This window comes from Aptenodytes patagonicus, chromosome 2 (genome assembly GCF_965638725.1).
Source record: "Aptenodytes patagonicus chromosome 2, bAptPat1.pri.cur, whole genome shotgun sequence".
Classification (NCBI taxonomy): Eukaryota; Metazoa; Chordata; class Aves; order Sphenisciformes; family Spheniscidae; genus Aptenodytes; species Aptenodytes patagonicus.
In genome coordinates this window covers 58,511,789-58,530,563 of record NC_134950.1, presented here as the reverse complement: position 1 = coordinate 58,530,563, position 18,775 = coordinate 58,511,789, and the positions used below count along the sequence as shown (strand labels likewise).

Below are 18,775 nucleotides of genomic sequence, written 5' to 3'. Positions count from 1 at the left end.
AGAAATTTACCACATTCTCCTTGGGCTAAACCGGAAAGTTTAGTCAATTGAGTAGAAAGAATTCTGTTGCTAGGTTTAAAAAAAAACAAAACAAAAAAACAAACCCTCAAACCCAAAACTTCTTAGAAGTTGAGTTTTTAGATTCTTATCTAGATCGGCAGTAAGTGTCCCGAATTCAAAGACTGAAAGCATCTACTAGGTCTTATTCAAATATTTAACATGTTGCAGATTAGAGATAAATACCATACTACAAACACGGCAAATCATTGATTTCTGAGCTGATACCTTTAACAGAATGGAAGGGTAATTATGGTAAGAGATACATCTGCAGAGGTTTTTCTGACTGATAGTATTATGTCACCACTTTCCCCATACTAATTTGGCAAGTAGGACTTGGATTGTCAGTAGAAAGAATCTAATCCATGATTTTGTTATAATCTTTGTATGGGCACTCACTGCACAATATGCATTTAATCCTGAAATTCTCCAGATTTAAATCAGACAAAGTTGCTTTCCTTCATGTCTTTCCGCTCTTTCTCAGTAATTCTCGGCAACATTGCTGCTTGTCTGTTGAGTTTCTCTGATGCTACTAAATGTCACTCACAGGGAATCTGTTTGTTCCTAATTTATATTTCCCTTTAGGTGATGGACTGCATCAGCAACAGGAGTTATTGTCACTTCTCTGATTTCAGTTTAAGTGCAATGAAGCTTTCAAAAAGAACTGTAGTTGCTTACCTTGCATGGAGTCCTGTTAAATTTCTCACAGGAGTGTAAAAAGACAGAGAGCAAACTATGACCCAGCTTCATGTCCTCCTACATATTTGCCTTGCAGACCTGCATGACTTGAGATATTTGTGCTCTTAGTAGCCTGTATTGATAATGACCACATAATGGTAGCAAGAAAGAGACTGGCAATAAGCAAAAAACTACCAAGAGCTGAAAACTGATCACCTAATGCTTGCAGTGTGTGGGGGTATTTTTGAGAAAATCTGGGTGGAAATTGTATTAAGTGCATCAGAAATACTGAGGGCAATTCTTCAGATGAGTCTGCCCATTTGAGTAGTTTGTGGGGCTGAGTCCTTGATCGTTTTGAGAAAGAGTTCTTTGCAGCTGTTTCTATGAGTATGAAGGGTTAAACAATAAAGCAGAAATACATCTTCATGCTTTTGCTTAAAAATAAAAGGGCTGCATTTCAGAAGGAGCTGTAAAGCTTTCAGCAAGAATCAGGCAAACACTGCAGTAAAGTGAAAAGCTGAAATGTGAAGAGTGCGTGATGTGATATGCCAGCTCAGCGCTTTCAGGAGTCATGTACAGATCGTGTTGCTGTAGAAGAGAAGACCACCCTTGGAATCGCAGTGAACTGTAGCAGTGACTGGCTGCTTTGCAATGTAAAGGAGTTATATAGGCTGATACCCTTCCACACAGTTATGTCACCCGGTGGTAGCCTCTCTTAAAAGTTCTTCAGTCTGGGGAAAACAGATGTTATTTACAAGTACTTCTGTAGGGGTGGAAAAATCACCTTCCTATACAGATCCCAGCTGCACAAGGAAAGGAGAAGAGTAAGAGTGTTCATACAATAAAGGTTCTTTACTGAGGGTGTTTGTTTTTTTCTCCTCTTTGTATAGGTTCAACGTGGGAGAAAACGTTACGGCAGATTGGTTTTGAAAGGTAAGCCATAAATTTGTTTCCTTACCATTGCAAAAAGAATAGGAAGAAAAACTGCATGGACAAGTTGGCAGAATTATTTATTTTAGCTGATCGAACGTATCTATGACCTCAAATTTAGAGAGGAAGTTATCCAGTGTCATGCACATATACGTTCAGCTTTTCTGTTTATGTCCTCTTCCCTTTCCCCAGTCGATCTGAAGCAACTTACTCACCATATGAACTTGGCTCATAATGTTTTTTGCTGGCGACTATATAGCATGCTAGTATTAAAAAAGGTGGCACACTATTTGGGCAGAAGTCTTACTTATGAATGAAAATATTGCTCTCGCTCATATTATTTTTTCCATGAAACTTCTAACCTGTGACATATTAGTTGACAAAAGTAAATGAAGTTGAAAGAGGACCAAAGCTGGCAGAGAGCTATTTAGCATTAGAGGAAAATTCGGAATTCAACATTCCTCAAGTGCAAGAACTTCCTGCAGCCAAACTTAACCACAAGGTCATCATAGCAAAAATATATGTCTCTCTTGGAAATTAAACTAGGCCAAGCCCAGTAAAGAGTGATCTGATGTTGAGTTTCAGATGCTCAATCTCATGTTTATTGTTCTACAAATGGTAAGCAGAAGAATCTGCTCTCCACTTGAATAAAGTTTTGCTGTTTTGCCTTGACAGAGTGGCTTGCAGTTGTACACCAATGTGCTTGGGTCACTGTTGACTGGGCAAGAAGAGATTTCTCTTCTTCATGTTGCATGAGTGTGTGCTGTGCATACTGCCTGGGGCATCTCAGCAAACCCTACAATCAGGCCTTTCTGAAGTCAATAAATAGCCATACAAATCATATGAAACAGAAAATTCATTACTTCCTTCCTTTCTCACAAACAGAAAGCAAGCTGCATTTTTCTTCTGACCTTTACCTTGCATAAAGTTTTTATTACAACAAAGCAAGTTTTTGTTACAACAAGACTGATGCTTAAGTTTAATTACCCTAACTCCTACCTGTAATTAAGATTCTTAGATCTTGGCAGCGATATATGAAAAGTTTTTTTCTATATCATCCTTTTATAGGAGGAGTCTGCTTAACTAACACCACTTGAAGAAATACATTTCTAAATACTTGACTTTCTCTGGTCTCCGTCTAGAAATGTGGCACCTGAGGGAAGGGTTAAGGCTATCCCTAAATAGCTTCCAGGTCTTCAGGAGTGGTACCACAGACTTGTAGTCTCTGAAAGGTGGTCACCCATCTCTCTATAAGAACATCTGTTTGAAGTGTCTAAGGAGATGCTAGTGTCCTAACGACTAGTAATTCTCTTTCTTTAGAAGGTGATTTTGAAAGCATCTATGTTATGATCCTGAGTGAGCATGCACAGGGTCAGCCTGGTTTACTTGTTCAGCTAAATACATTAGAGTTCCATGTTAGACATTACATTTGCAAAATTGAAGGACAGTGCTCTTTTCAACATAGTAGACACAGAAGTGCATAGAAAGATTATGTTTTGTTGTTATTCTCACAGCCATAAATATTATGTTGGTACATACTATTTTGGTTCTTCAAAGGAAACATAGAAAAGCAAATCACTTTTAAATGTGACAAAGATCTGTCTTGGTGAAATTTAGCTTTTCATTGATACAGAGCTATCTTTGTAGCTTTACAGGCTTGGGTTAGTTTAAAAGTAAAATATTACTGAACAATAAAAACACTTTTCCTCCACCAAATAATATATAGAGGTCAAATTAATTTCTGTTGTAAGTCTCTTGATACCAGTAGAGTCGTTCCTGTAAAGACTTTGACCAAACATTTTTAAACAAACAAACAAACAAAAAGCCATTTTGTTGCCGTGTATTTTTATCAGAACTTGGAAATCCAGACTGATACGGAATACTTATCATTTTGTAACTGAGGAAACATGGGCATTTTCATTTCATAGCTTCCCACCAGTCAGAAATATTTTAAGACTTTAATCAGCTCACTAGATAAAAATGTCTCTCCTACTGCCCCATAAGCTTAAAAATGCCCCAGTAATATAGGCAACCTGAGCAGAAAATTGCAGTCTTTCATAGTGTCAGTATTTAGTAGTCCTGGATAGGTTTCTGATCAAAATTAATTTTAAAATGTTTCTGTCTCAAATTTTTAATATTAGCAATTTTTAGAATTTTTTAAAAATAATTTTAACAAACATAAAGTGAAGTGTACTACTTAACCTGTAGTTTCTGTTAAACCTGTATGTAGATAGCATAAGGCACAGTATTGATTGAAAGAAAAACTGTGATTCCATTTTGTTACAGCATCAGGGTAGGGTCTGTGGTTCATAAACATCAACTTGAGAAGATGCAGTGCCAAATCAAGAATCAGACTAGAAATTCCTTAACTGTGACACCTTACTGGATGTCGTCTATTTAGAGATAGAGTGTTTTTAACAGCACTGCAAAAAAAGCTGGATATCAGTGAAAATTACATACTCTCAGTTGCTAAGTTTGATATCGTTGAGGGGTTCTTTTTAATAGGTTGTGCTTTTTCCTCAAGTTACATCCAATTTGGTTTCTTGATGAGCATTTCATTCAGCATGATATCATACATGTCTGAAGGGCACTACAGTAAAATACTGATTCTTTCATCACCCCATTCTTCTTTTAAGATTACGAATTAGCACCTACTGGTGCTGTTTGTCTCCATCAGAATGGAAAAAAAAGTAGTTTTGAGGAGTGCTAGAATGAATTGATACCTTGGGTCTATGGCTTGAAACTGCCAATGGAAAATGGTCGATTTTTTTACGGTGAGTTCATTAGAAGTTCTATTTGTGGCAATTTCCAACTTGTGAGATGTTTCAAAACAAGGAGAACCCGCTGTAGCTGTGTACGTGCAATGTATGTACCACATGAAACATGGAGAATTCCTAATATACTGAATTACCACTGAGAAGCCTGCCTGAAAGGAGGCAAATATGTAGAAGAGATTACTGTGCAGATCCTGTTATTGCCATTCTAGTTTGAAAAGAAGAAAGGCTTTCAGATGGCACTTCTGCACCCTGAAAGATTGATTGTCATCCTGGAGTAACTTCAATTGAAGCAGCTTGTTAGTTAGCACGGATGGGGTGAAGATGTAAATGTACTTGGCTTGCCATAATCATAGAAGCAAATGTGTTCTCATATCAGCTTTTTCAGAGTACAGGCAAAGAGAAAACAAGAAAAATAAAGTCCTTTAAACAGGTAGAACAATTAAGGTTTGGGGTTTTTTTAATAACAATATTCATCTTCTTACCTGTATTTTTAACACAAGCTTTTGTACGACATGAATATATCAGCAATAACAAGTTGGTTGACAAGAAGATCCATGAATAACACGTGTATGAAGTCCACTGTTAACTCCTTTGTAGAAATACTTGCTTAATATCATATTGTATGTGATTGCTAAAGATCAGTATTTCTTACGCCTTAAGGAATAGTTGCCAAAGTAAACAAAGGGATACACATTGCTATATGTAATACTTTGATGCAGGAAGCGCATTTAACTTGCAGTCACAGAAACAGAAATCCCAGGTCTGCCTATCTCTCAGACCTGAGAGATTATTCTGGGGGTGTATCACTAAGTGCTTTCCCTAGTTTTATTCTCTTCAGCAGGCATCCCTTTATGGCCACCAATAGAGACAGGATAGTGGGCTACAGCTATGTTAGGTCTGATCCCGTACAGCTGTTCTCGTATTATGTATATCATCACTAAGAAAAGAAGCAGCAGCAGCACATGTTTTGCTATTTAAAAACATATTCTCTGCAAGCTGTTGACTTAGGCACACCTGAGTCAGCTGTGAAATATCAATAGCATTTAAATGTGTTGTTTGAGCAAGGACATTCTTATTCAGGAGGAAGCAAGATTTTTAGATACACAAAAGGAAAGGCATTCAAAGTAATGTCCTAAGGAGGAATATGTCTTTGCTTAAAAACTAGAAAATTCATATAAAATGTTCCTCTTAACAGGCTGTTTTAGAGTGGATTGAGGAACTGGAGATGCGGACACTCAGTTTACATTGCAGAAGATTAAGCCCAGATAATATACAGGTTATGTCATCACTGCTTTGTGGTTACATGATGTTTATTCTGCAATAGTAGAGTGTTTACATTGCTGTTGTCTTCATATCCTGAAAAACATAGAGGCACCAAGAGATCTGACTGCGAGGCTTTTATGTAAGCATTACTTGTGTTCTGAGGGTGCTGCTTTTCAGCGCGAGAGAAATTAAAAATGCTGGAGCTTGAGTAAAGTAGCTTTATATCCAGGAAATGACTGGAGTTAAGAGCTTTTCAATTAAATGGAGTATATGTGGGTTTGATAGATTTAAATGAAGGTCTCTATGTTATTGATTGTTTTTGAGACATTACAAATAAGCTAATTATAACATACTATAGTATTTATCACCTTTGTCCAAGACGATTTTGACTGCAGTCCCTGACTGCATTTTCTGCAGAACATTTTGGAGAAATTTGGAGAATTATGAAAGATGTTAGCCTGTATTATGCTGTCCTACAAGAAACATGGTTTAAAATGCTGAGCATGTGTGACACCTGTACATCAAGCAAACTGTCACTTTACATGGTTTCTTTATTAATCTTTAATAAGCCAAAGCAAGTAGGTTTGTGGATAAATAGGATGATTTTTTTTTTTCCACTGTTAACCTGGGGATTATTGTTCATTATTGGTGCGTGTTTAGATGACACCCACATATTCATGAAAATGCCTGGAAAGCAGTCAGCTCTGTTCTACTTTGTTCCAAATAAGACTAAGCGTGTTTCAGAAGGCATTGTTCATCTCACTGGCCTAAGATTTTTTCAGTCACATGCAGGACCCAGTGGAAATGGCTCACTCAAACTCTCAAGTGAAATAGTTATGAACAATTTACAATGACTGTGCTTCTTTCCTGGCTACTCTGGCAATTAAAAAGATAGCTTAATGCACAAAGCCTGTTAAAATTCAAAAGGAAAGAAGATCAGGTCAGTCATTGAGCTGGTCTTCTCCTGTAACACAGTCCGTGGGGTCTTTCCAGGTCACGGCTGGGGTGAGGCTTGCAGCCCAGAGCCTGGAAAGACCCACAGCCAGTGTTGGGAAAACTGCTACTTCCACACTGCAGAAGATTAAAACCAAAAGAAGGACTTTTTTAAAAATCTAAATTTCTCTAATTTGAGCTACCAGATGATGGAGTTTATATCCTTGTCTAGTAGATTCAATAATGATTACAGAAATGTCTTCTGTTGTTATGTATCTGTTGACCTAGAAATGATCTAATCATTTTAAATCTTTAAATGAACGGTGTTGGGCCTCTTAAAACTCACTGTCCTGCAGGGTTTCCAGACTTCCAGTCTTCCTCTTACTACTCTTCTCTGAGTTGTAATTTCTAATGTGACTAGTAACTACTCAGCTACTAACAACGCACCTATTCCCTTTTTACATTTGTTCCCATGGTGTTTCTCTCAAGTGTGTAATGCTTTACATTACGGTTCCACAAAACAGACTTAAGAATGATTTAATAACTGTTATTATATGTTAAGTAAATACCAACTGTTTTAAAAAATATATATTTGAAGAATAACATATGTGTGGTTATTACACATTTGGCAACATTCAATAAGTATGTTTTTCATAATAAATAGCTGTTTCAGTGACACAGAGAAAGGAACTTTTGAGCACCAGTTTCTTAGTAAAATGTAATTATCTGTATAAAAACCTGAGTTTTCCATATTGAAGATACAACATTTGTTTGGTTGATAGCTTCAAACTGATTCTGAAATTATTGTTATTTTTGTGGTATGCAAAAATTTCCTTTTAATTTGAAGTTACATGTTTATATATGCAAAAGTATGTGACTTCCGCTCTACATAATGCTAATACGACACGTCTGCACCATTTGTACAGCAGCAACATCTATGTAGAAGGTGCAACAGGCAGCATCCCAGATTCTGGCTAAAGTGATGCTGAGGGTGATCGACAGTGAAAGCTGCTCCTGTTAGTGAAGTACTGTGTATTGACTTGTGGGCTTGTTACGCTTCTTCTTAAATCCTTTTTCTATTTCTGAAGAATGAAATGGTAGTTGGGGATTGGTAGCTCTCACACCTCAAGGAAAGGAAAGGGAAAGGAAGTAGGAGCAGGGAAGGGAATAAGACTGTCAAAGAAAGTAGAAAAGACCAAAAGATTGCTATGTCAAGGCTAGACCCCAGATAAGAAGATTGGCTCCTATTAAGATATATTCCAGATCTTCTACGTATTTCAGTAGCTCCTTCAACTACTCTTCTAATCACAAGGTGATAAGGAGGACGATCTGCATTGTTTTTGTCTGAAGCAAAATAAACACAACAGCCCCACATGCCACAGGTAGGGAGACACAGCTTTCCCAGTAGACGCCAGGAGCAAGTTAGCTGTCATCGCTGAGAGATGCGTTTTTGTTCCTATGTTGGTCTCTGAGAGTAGACGGATGTCTGCTTTTGCAGCTGCTCCACACATGCCCCTGCTTAGTGTAGCCAAAAATATTGTGTATATCTTCCCTACCCCTTGCAGAGACTGAGAACTCAATTTCCGAAATCACTCGTGATGAGCGGTGAGCACTGGAATCCAGACGCATCAGAGGCACTTCCCAAGCCAACCTCCTTCCAGGTCTAGGTTGCTAATTACGAGCCTACTGGTGATCTGTTTTCCCTCTTTCCTCCATGCTTAGATTGCTTGTAACTTGCTGGGATATTTGATTGGTGCTTGGCCAGAGTTTCTCTGGGTGACATGTAAAGAATAAACAGAAAGAAGAGAATACCACTGGATTCTATAAATATTTATTATGCACAATTCTGGCTTGGAAATCCAAGTACCATATGGTTTTCTATAGTGGCATTCCCCACTCCTCTCCATACTCTTCGGTGATTTAGTAAAAAGAATAAGTATATGTTTGAAATATAAAGTCTTACCCTGATAGCATGTTCCATAATTTCAAGCCCTTTCTTCACATACAGCTGAATCCTATAGCCCTTTCTTGGGCAAGGCTCCCACTGACATCATTTTGGGAGCATTGCCTCAGCCAGGGGCTGCAAGAGGCTGCAGGGTCTGATCCTTGAGAGGTTATTTTAAAAGAAACAGTGCGGTCTCAATGTTTAGTGGGTTTTTTTGCAAATGCTGAATACTTTGAGTGTGGGAAGACAAGGAAAAATGGGTGCAGTGATGCAACTGGAGGGACGTGGGGAGACCCCTGCCAGGCACCTCTTTCACCATTTTGGAAAAAAAGAGCCATAGTAGCCTATGTGACTGTTTTGGTCTCCTGTCCCACAAAGCACTTAAGCAAGTGCTTAAGTTTTGAGCACCCAGGCGCTCCCCCTGACATTGACAGGGTTCTCTTTTACAGCGTGCCGTCCTTTAATTGCTTCATATCAGGGAAATTAGATTAATTGATGTTTTGTTTATACTTTCTACTGCTGTGCTCACTCAGGCCTTACATATGACAAGGGTTAGTTTATAGCCTTCCTCAGCATTCTTGGCACATCTTTGTCTAATATATGATGCCCATCGTACTTTTGTAGGAGTTAGTGAATGTAAATTTATTCTGCAGTGATTACAACTATGTATGTTCTTTGAATAACACGGCAGATAAATGTAACACAGGGAGCTGAGGAGATGGAACCAATTCCCCGCCTTCCCTTGGGAGGCTGTGAATAAAAGAGCAGTTTATTACTTATAACAGAATTGTTGTTTTCCGGGTGATATCTCAGTCTAGTCATTTGTCTGGCTGTTACCTAATTGATAGGTAGGGATCTGGGGGCAGAGGACCACGCCAGAACGGCTTATTCATGTCCTTCCAGCTGCGACGCTGCACTTCTTTTCTCAAGGGGTGATGGACGGCGAATGAGGGGGGCTTCCCACGCGCACACACTTGTCTCCAGGCGCAGGGCAGCACAGGGTCCCGAGTCCTGGGAAGACAGGGGGACTGAGGTTGCTTTAATTTAATTTTCAAAGCTTCCCTCTTTTGTTACTTCGTGGTGGCCGGGACTGTGGAATTTATGCATGTGTGTGCTGAAGTATTCATGTTGTTTATAGTGTGGGAAATGGGGAAGAAATGTGTTTCTAGTTTCATTTGATATATTCTGCATGCCTGAGGTTCTATCTTAAATTGAGTTTTCTTCACTGCTCTGACAAAAAGTGAGACTTTGAAATAAAAGTCTCAGTTACAGAGAAAACCAGAATAAAAATTGGATTATATTTGCAAAGAACAAAAACATTGTTTAAAAAGATGTGAAGAAAACTGAAGGGTTTTTTTTTCCCTAATACTGTGTCAGCTGAAATCTTTTAGTCAGTTTTAAATACTGAAATAGAAACACATTAAATCTTGTTTTAAACCAGTTTGACTTTGTGGATTTTATTCCAATGTACACTTTTATTCCAATGTTGCTGAAAGCAGTGTGTAGTCAGTTCAGTGTGCTCAGGTACAAGTTACTGTGAGCAAAGCTTTTTCTGGTTGCCTGTTAACAAACAATACCCTGTATTGGACGTTCCGTAGTAGCCTGTGAAGTAACCTAATCCTGTTGCTCCCACTGAGAAAGAAATAATTTCAGGACAGCCGCCCTCGCCCCTACAGCGAGCATAATCTGAAATGAGATCAGAACTAATAAGTCCCCCGTTTTGGACTATTATCCCATTTACCACTTGTGTTTCATGGTGCCCTAAGAGCTGTGGGCTATGAAGAATTTCTGCTTTTAACTCCAGCCCTGGGCTGTATCTGTAAAGCTGGGCAGCTGTTCTCGTTTCAGGGTGGTTTGGTTGTCAGTGTGGAAGGACCTTCAGGGAGGTTCCATCTATCCTAAAGTCGCTCTTCTTGCTATGTTTGGTTTATTTTTTCCCAAGCAGCGTAGGGACATTTGTACCAGCACTTCCCGAGTCAGGTGAGCAAGTACCCTACTCTCCAGGGGCAAATACAGCATCTGTCACAGTTAACTCCTGAGACTCCCGCTTAGAATTTGATTAATCTTCTGCTTATTCCAAGATACGGATTATATTCTGTTACTTGCCCTGCAGAAGGGGACCTGGGGGTGCTGGTCGGCAGCAGGCTCAATATGAGTCAGCAGTGTGCCCTGGCAGCCAAGAGGGCAAACAGCATCCTGGGGTGAATTAAACACAGCATAGCCAGCCGGTCAAAGGAGGTGATTATCCCACTGTATTCAGCGTTGGTGCGGCCTCACCTTGAATAATGTGTGCAGTTCTGGGCCCCACAGTTTAAGAAGGATGTGAAGTCCTTGAATGAGTCCAGAGGAGGGCAACAAAGCTGGTGAAAGGGCTGGAAGGCATGTCCTGTGAGGAGCGGCTGAGGACTTTGGGTTTGTCTAGTCTGGAGAAAAGGAGGCTGAGGGGCTGAGGTTTAGACTGGACATTAGGGACTATTTCTTTACTGAGAGGGTGCTCAAATACTGGAACAGGCTTCTGAGAGAGGTGGTCAATGCCCCGAGCCTGTCAGTGCCTGTCAGCCTGTCAGAGGCATTTGGACAACACCCTTAATAACATGCTTTAACTTTCGGTCAGCCCTGAAGCGGTCAGGGAGTTGGACTAGGTGATCGTTGTAGGTCCCTTCCAACTGTTCTATTCTATTCTAGTCTAGTCTCGTCTAGTCTAGTCTAGTCTAGTCTATTCTTTTCTCTACCAACAGTCCTTTTAGCATACTTTTTAAACTTAAGCTAACTTTTAAACTTAAGCTAGTTATAAGAAAAGCTGACTTTTGACAGATGTCATCTGCATAAGTTTTGCAATATACTATCCTACCTTTTGCAAAATAAACACGTTTCTTCTTAACAATCATGTCATAGAACATTTTTTAATATATTGCTAGTGATGGTTTTGTAGCCTTTGTGCTGCACACCTGTGAGACGGAAAAGAGAGATTCACCAAGTGAGACTTCTTTATTGAAGCTTTTCAGGAGACGATCACCATATGGCTAAAACCACTTAGACTAGTAATTGCTTCCTTACTTACCAGATTTTTCAAAGCTGTCCTTATTAAAAAGAGTGATAAAACTATCTATCATGAAATATGTAAACATTCACTAAAATAACTTCATTTGTTTTGGGCAGATTTAAGAGATTTTCTAGGTTTTGATCCCCTGTTTTTCTGTTTAAGCAATTACCTTAATGGTAACAATCTCTACCTAAAATAATTATAGTAATCATGGCTATTCTCTAGAGTACCTCACTGTAATATGCCAAGAAAGGTATTTCCTCTGGGTTGATTGGAGCTGCTTTGACACCACCTTTTTTAACAACATTGAAAGCAGCAACATGAATTTTCTGGATGTCTGAACACACAGTCCTTAAATACATAAGCAACTCAGTAGACTTCAAGGGTATATCTCATGAGAGTAAACATTATGGAACCAAGGTGAAAATTGATTGTTAGTGGCATAAATAAATAAACTAGATTTTAGAGAATATAGTAAATCCTCTAGAATTTAGAGAATTCTAAATTCTCTAACCCAGAGAGAATTCAGATATTAAAAACCCAAGGTGGACATCACACCAGGTAGTCCAGAGGAAAATCACGTTGCTTGTTATACAAGCAAAGCACAGTTATGCGATCACTGTGTTTTAATCCTCTGCATGGATAGGCTAAAGGTCAAGGAGCCACTTACTCGCGGGAAGCCTGACAATCCTGCTTCCCGTTCCGCCTCCTGTGCACCCACCAACAGATCTGGTGTGCAAGCGTCTTGGAGGCAGAGCTCTTGCAGATAACTAGTCTCTTAATCGCGTGACGTGCCTATGATAAATCTCAAGTTCAACTCCGTGTAGATGAGAAACACATCAGTGTTATGAATTACAAGATCCTTTATGAATAGGCAGGTTCCCCACTTTTTTTCTTTTCTTCTTTTTTTTTGGTTTTTTTTTTGAGTTAGGGTTGTCGGGCCTGAGGGATCAAATTGGATTTAACTCCAGATCGAATAGAGGACCCGCAGTGTCAGTATACGTTTGCCAGTGGTCCTACTTCCTCACTAGAGACTCTGTCTTACAGAGACTTGCAGTGATATCAAGACTGCTTGATCCTGGGCATATTTTGGCCAATTTGCCGAGTTTGGCAAAACGGTTGTGAAGAGTCTCTTTTCTTTAAAAAAAGGGGACTCTTGGATTCTGGGAACATTAAAAATCAAAGAATTTAACATTCTGAACTGTTTAAAAGCATCAAAATAACAAATATAACAAAATATTAACAATAACAAAATAACAAAGTGCCTGAGTCACTTTGGGAGTTGGGTTTGTAACTCAAGAATCCTTATGACTCTTAAACATTTTGTCTGTAATCTTTCTGTTGCAAGTGCTGGGAACTTAGCTGAATCAACGCTGTGCTTCTGATTTTCCAAATGAAAGTGCTGCCCAAGTCTATTTCTACTGCAGTATTTCAAAAGCCAAAAATCCACTAATCCTTTGCCTTGTTCTTTTTTTTTTTTTTTAACAAAAAAAATCCACTTTTGCTGAAAATAGTCTTGCCTTAGTCCTATGCTTCCTAATATGCCTGATCCTAATATAATAACAATTTTACTACATTAAGCATTCTTCCTTCATGCTTGCATAAAATTTTAAATAGAAAACACTACTGGGGAGAAATCCATGTAAAACTTCTCCTGAGCTGTACTGTAGTTAAGCATTATAGAAACTTTATAGTTGTTGCTTTTTCTAAAACCACACCCTGGGGAGCTGACCTTTTAGATGGCTTCGCATTGTAGCTTTCGTACCTGTTTTATCTTTTGTTCTTTAAGAAAAGTCAACTTTGAAATATACCCCACTTGGAGAAGTCTTTCAAACAAACCTGAAACTTACTTATTTATCAGCATGGGTGAAGGTTGCTTACATACATCATAGTGTTTCTCTAACAGTAGAGCAAAGGTGTATTTAGAAGCCAAGCCAAATGCTTTTATAAAGTTACTTTCCAGTGCTTCCAACCCTGTGGATAGCTTTTGGGAAATGGAATAATTTAATAGCCCAGGACAAAATAGGAATTAATGTGGCCTTGTCCCATCCCTCCAGTCTTAAAAGTAGGTCTACTAGAGCAATTTGGATCAAAACAGAAACTCAAATTTTGCATCTTAGGATTATCTCTTATTATAGCTACTTTGTAATTCTGCATGTTAAATTAAGGACAGACCTCACATGCAGAAGTCAGTTTAGGGGTGGGAAGTGTTGGTGGTTTAGCATGGAAATATAAATCCATAATTTTGGGACCAGTGAAAATTTTGATTTCCAGACAGAATGTCAGTATCTATAATTTCTGAAAACTTGGCCACTGACTTGTGGCCTCTCTGAAAAATGTGAATATTTTCCAATATGCCTTTATTTTTCCTGCCTGTAGAGAGATGTCTGGTACTAGATACACTCAGATGAAGATACCAAAGATATGTATGTTTCAGTATGTAATACCGTTTAGCAAGAAACAAAAAATACTTTTCCTTTCCCTTGCTACATTGATTACTTCTTTTGCAGATATAAAGATACACTCCCTGAAGTCTTTTCATGGCTTTTCTGCTATTGTCAAAGTAATAAATAAATAAAAATTGGATGCCAAAAATAATCATGAATAGCTTCAAAGTGGAATGATTTAAAATTAATGTCATTTTTTCTCCTGGTTTCTAACCTTTAAGAGTGAAGTTGCTTTACATTTCACAGCTTTTCTTCATAGCTGTGAGGGCTGAAAATGGATATGTGTATTCTTTGTAAGGAAAAGTTGGTGATTCTCACAGTCACATGGCTGCAGAAGGTGAAACTTTAGGAAAACACAGGATCCCCAGTAGAGCTTTGGCAACTATCAAGGTAATGTTTAAGCTGTGAAAGACTCTTTTGCAACACTAATCATGTAACTACATCTCAGTCTTAAAAGCGGAATGGTTTTAAGCTACCTTGCCTCCAGCATGCTAGCCTGATTTCTGCACTGTGAGAATGAATTGAGCAACTGTTAGATATCCGATTCTGTAAACTGCAGACAACCAGACTGCCAGGGTGGAAACGGTAGTACGGTTTTTATATCTGTTCCATATAGCTGCAAACGGCAGCATATCTATCTTCTTCTGTCTCTGTCATCTCTTCTTCCCTCCCCTCTCACTGTCACTGCAGTGTCATAAAATTTCTTTCTTCTGCTTCAGCATGTAAAAAACTACTTTGATTACTTTTTATTTATTTGCTGTCTTCCTGTAGCTTAAGTGTATGTGTGTGTTTGCCATCAGACTGCATCCCCCTGCTATGTGATGACATTGGCAAGTGATTGCACAACCAAAAGATTCATTGCTATAGCAGATGCAGTTGTGAATGAACAGTCAAATCAGCTGTAACTTTTAAATTGAAAACTCGTCAGTGAAGAGAATAAAGCACATGAATGCAAAAAACAAGGACAAGAAGTCGTACAGTGATAGAAAAATAAGGCTTGATATAATTCAAAGGTGAAAGAATACATTTGTGGATTCTGTAATAGTATTCCTTCACATTCATTTAATAATTTTCTTCCAGCTAATAAAGTTTTTTTAAGTAAAAAACTGATTTTTTAAAGTAAAAAAAAAGATTAGTTCTGTATCTAAAGCACATTCATCATGATACACTAGTTGAAACAACCTCACTGTGTCCTAAAATACATTTGAAGTGTGGTCAAATGCTCCTCTGTTTGAGAGCTCTGGAAATGCTCAGAGTGACTAGAAAACTAAAAGAAATAAAGTCAGGTACATGAAAGCCTTTTCTATATGCAAAAAAGAAAGTAGCTGAATGAACAGAAAATTTTAGTAGACTTTGTATTAAAAAAGAAGATTATTATTAAATGCTGTGGGCAAATGGCGAGCTAATGTGAAAGAGTGGTGTAAACTGGTGAATAATTAATCAGAAAAAAATAGAGGAAGAGTGAGGTTTCTTTATTTCAGAAAATAACTTTCGTGTTGAAAAATTAATCTAAGCCTGGAAGAAAGCTCCATAGTATAGGGTTTTTCCCATTTTTTTGACATGAGTAAATGTTCTGTACTGACTCTTCCAAGCAGCCAGTAAATATTCTTTTCCATATGCATATGATGAGAAAAATGGAGCGGAGGTTAACACCCCTGGTTCACTGGGGACTCATGGCCTCTGCACACTGTCAGAACGCAAAGGAATATATACTGTTATTGTGAAATCTGGATGAATTATGGGAACTTACTGAGAAGCCAAGATTTCCCTTCATGGGCTACCATTCAGAAGAGAAAAATACATGTGGGAGGAAAGAAGAGATGCAGGACTTGATGCTCACATCTGCTCCAGTTCAGTGCTGCTAGAAATCAGATCAGTCTGCCCCCATATTTCATTTCCTTCTGTAATCTTGACCAATAATTTATAATTGGTATCAGCTGATCATCTGGCTCTCTCTTTCCATGGCAAAACGAGTGAACAAAGAACTTTATCCTCCTACTCTTTACTGTCCAAGAGATGATAAAACTTTGAAAGACAAAGATCTCTATTAATTTTTAATGAAGTCTCTGAAACATCCTCCTAGTCAATCTCTCCTCATTATTTCTGGTATGCCTTGGTTTTTTGGGAAACAGTGCTTTAGGAATCCATATGAGCTGAGATACAGCTTTGTTAATTGCAGGCAGCGTCATTACGATTTTTTACCTGGTGTATCAGCTTTCTTCAAGTCTGTACTCTAGGTGAAGGTGCTTGGAGAGGACCTCTGGAGAGCAGTTCCTGAGTCGGAAATAAGACATATGCTGCCACATCCCTTTGCAAACTCGTGCTCATAGACCAGACCCTCAGCTCCGGCTGCTCCTTCAGTCCTGTCTCCGCTCTGGGACTTACTCTGGCAGTGCTGATGTTTTGCAGAAGTGACTGGTACAATTCCAACAGAAGGAGTCAGGGAGGCTTCTTAAGCCTTTCCCACTCCTCTCCCATTAGGAACGGTACAGGCTCTAACTTAGCAGCTTTTCATGGCGCACGCTTCCATTTTGTGCATGTTTGCAAAACATTGATTGTCCATTCAGTTTAATATGGAATATTAATAGTATGACCATGTGAGGACAGTTTTAATTAGTGAGCAGAAAGAGGGTGATTCCTCTTAGTATGTTCAGCAAGAAGTCTGAAACCCAATAGGTCAACACTGGATTATTTTTAAGGTAGACAGCATTGTAGTCTATGGCAGGAAGATGACAATTAAAATCGGTGCTTTCAGAAAAAAATAAGAGACTGTGGTGCACCTAGTATTTCCCTCTGTATTTAGCATTTGTGCAACCTCACCTTGAGTACTGTGTGCAGTTCTGGGCCTCACAGTTTAAGAAGGATGTGAAGGTCCTTGAATGAGTCCAGAGGAGGGCAACAAAGCTGGTGAAAGGGCTGGAAGGCATGTCCTGTGAGGAGCGGCTGAGGACTTTGGGTTTGTCTAGTCTGGAGAAAAGGAGGCTGAGGAGCCACCTCATTGCTCTCTACAGCTTCCCGAGGAGGGGAAGCGGAGAGGGAGGTGCTGAGCTTTTCTCCCTGGGATCCAATGATAGGACATGTGGGAACGGTTCAAAGCTGCACCGGGGAGGTTTAGACTGGACATTAGGGAGTATTTCTTTACTGAGAGAGTGGTCAAACACTGGAACAGGCTTCCGAGAGAGGTGGTTGTTGCCCCGAGCCTGTCAGTGCCTGTCAGCCTGTCAGAGGCATTTGGACAACACCCTTAATAACATGCTTTAACTTTTGGTCAGCCCTGAAGCGGTCAGGGAGTTGGACTAGGTGATCGTTGTAGGTCCCTTCCAACTGTTCTATTCTAGTCTAGTCTAGTCTCGTCTAGTCTATTCTATTTATTCTATTCTATTCTATTCTAGTAGGAGACTCAGATTTTCAAGAGAGGGAGCTGTGGAAGAGAGTCATTCAATCTAGCAAATGTTAGCAGAGCACAGTATGCCTGTTTTCATCCTGATACTTCTCTGCCAGCACCCTCCACAAGAGTGTTATATTGGCTGTATATTTATAAGAGGAGAATCCCCAAATCCCACGGTGGCAGCTTTTAGCCTTTTTTATGGAACACCAGTGGTTAAATAACCAAAAAGACTTAATAATGCTCACAGGTGGGCCTTAGATAAAACCAGGGAGGCAAATAAGAGATCATGAGGCACAGGGTTTGAATCAAATAGGTAAATTTGCTTTCTGCTACAACTGCAGCACACGTGCAGTCAGCAACCCAATGAGATTAAAGGGGAATGAAGCTTAAAACTGAACAGGGATATTTTTGATAACTTAATGAGAAAATAATCCATTCCTAACACATTGAAACTAAAAGCTGAAAACTGGATGATTATTACTCTGTGTCATTTCTAACAGCATGCTACAGTAGTCTAGGTACTTTGCAAAAAAAAGAGCAACCTCATGTCACTTAGGTACCTACAGACTAATAGATGCTATGACAAGTAAAGGAGTATCATGAAATTGAAGGAAGGAAGCGATGGCAGAGCAGTCTCTAACTGAGGCTTCATAGTTACTAAGTGTTAGATTTTATACCTCAGATATGTTCTCCTTGCTAACTGCAATTTTCTCTGCGCTCGGACAATTGTATAATTTCCACGTATAATTCTTGCACCTCTGAAGCATGTTGTTGTGTCATGTTGATCTGATGGTCTGGGCTCCCTCTGCAGCGGCACAAGGTCCTCTCAGAAGTCGTCTCCATTCAGTAGGAATCTTATTTATTCAACTGTTTGCATTAGGTTTTTAGGTTGCTCGTTTCCTGCCACCCCTTGTGCTTATTTTCTTTTCAGCTAAATTAATTTCGGCTAACTTTTCTCATGCCATTTAACCTAGGGATTCAAAGGAAACGAACATCTGATAGAAGGTACTTTATGGCCTGCGTTGTTTGAGCACTTGAGTTGTGAGACTGTTGTCAGTGTTTTTCTTGGCACGGCCCAGCTTCCTGCAGTACAGTGGTAGCTGGGAGCAATACAGTGGTAAACCCACCAGCAGCAGAATGTGAGCCAGTCTTTGTTTTAATCTGGAGAGCAATCAGCATTGCAATTAGTATCCAAAAACTCTCTAGGATGCATGCTTAACGGTTTGGCTTTCTGTTTTATTTTGCTTTTGTTGGTTTTTGTTCATGAATAAATCATGTGAGATCTCCAAATAGCAACTGGCACATGAAACACAA

General features: G+C 39.1%; 1 protein-coding gene across 1 annotated transcript in view; it reads left to right on the top strand.

The window, feature by feature from the left end:
* Positions 1-18,775, top strand: part of PIEZO2 (piezo type mechanosensitive ion channel component 2) — a 324,199-nt gene that overhangs the window by 154,136 nt on the left and 151,288 nt on the right. Inside the window, exon 4 of the mRNA XM_076329988.1 lies at positions 1,626-1,668. Coding sequence (XP_076186103.1) covers positions 1,626-1,668 — 43 coding nt within the window. The remainder of the gene's footprint in view (positions 1-1,625; positions 1,669-18,775) is intronic.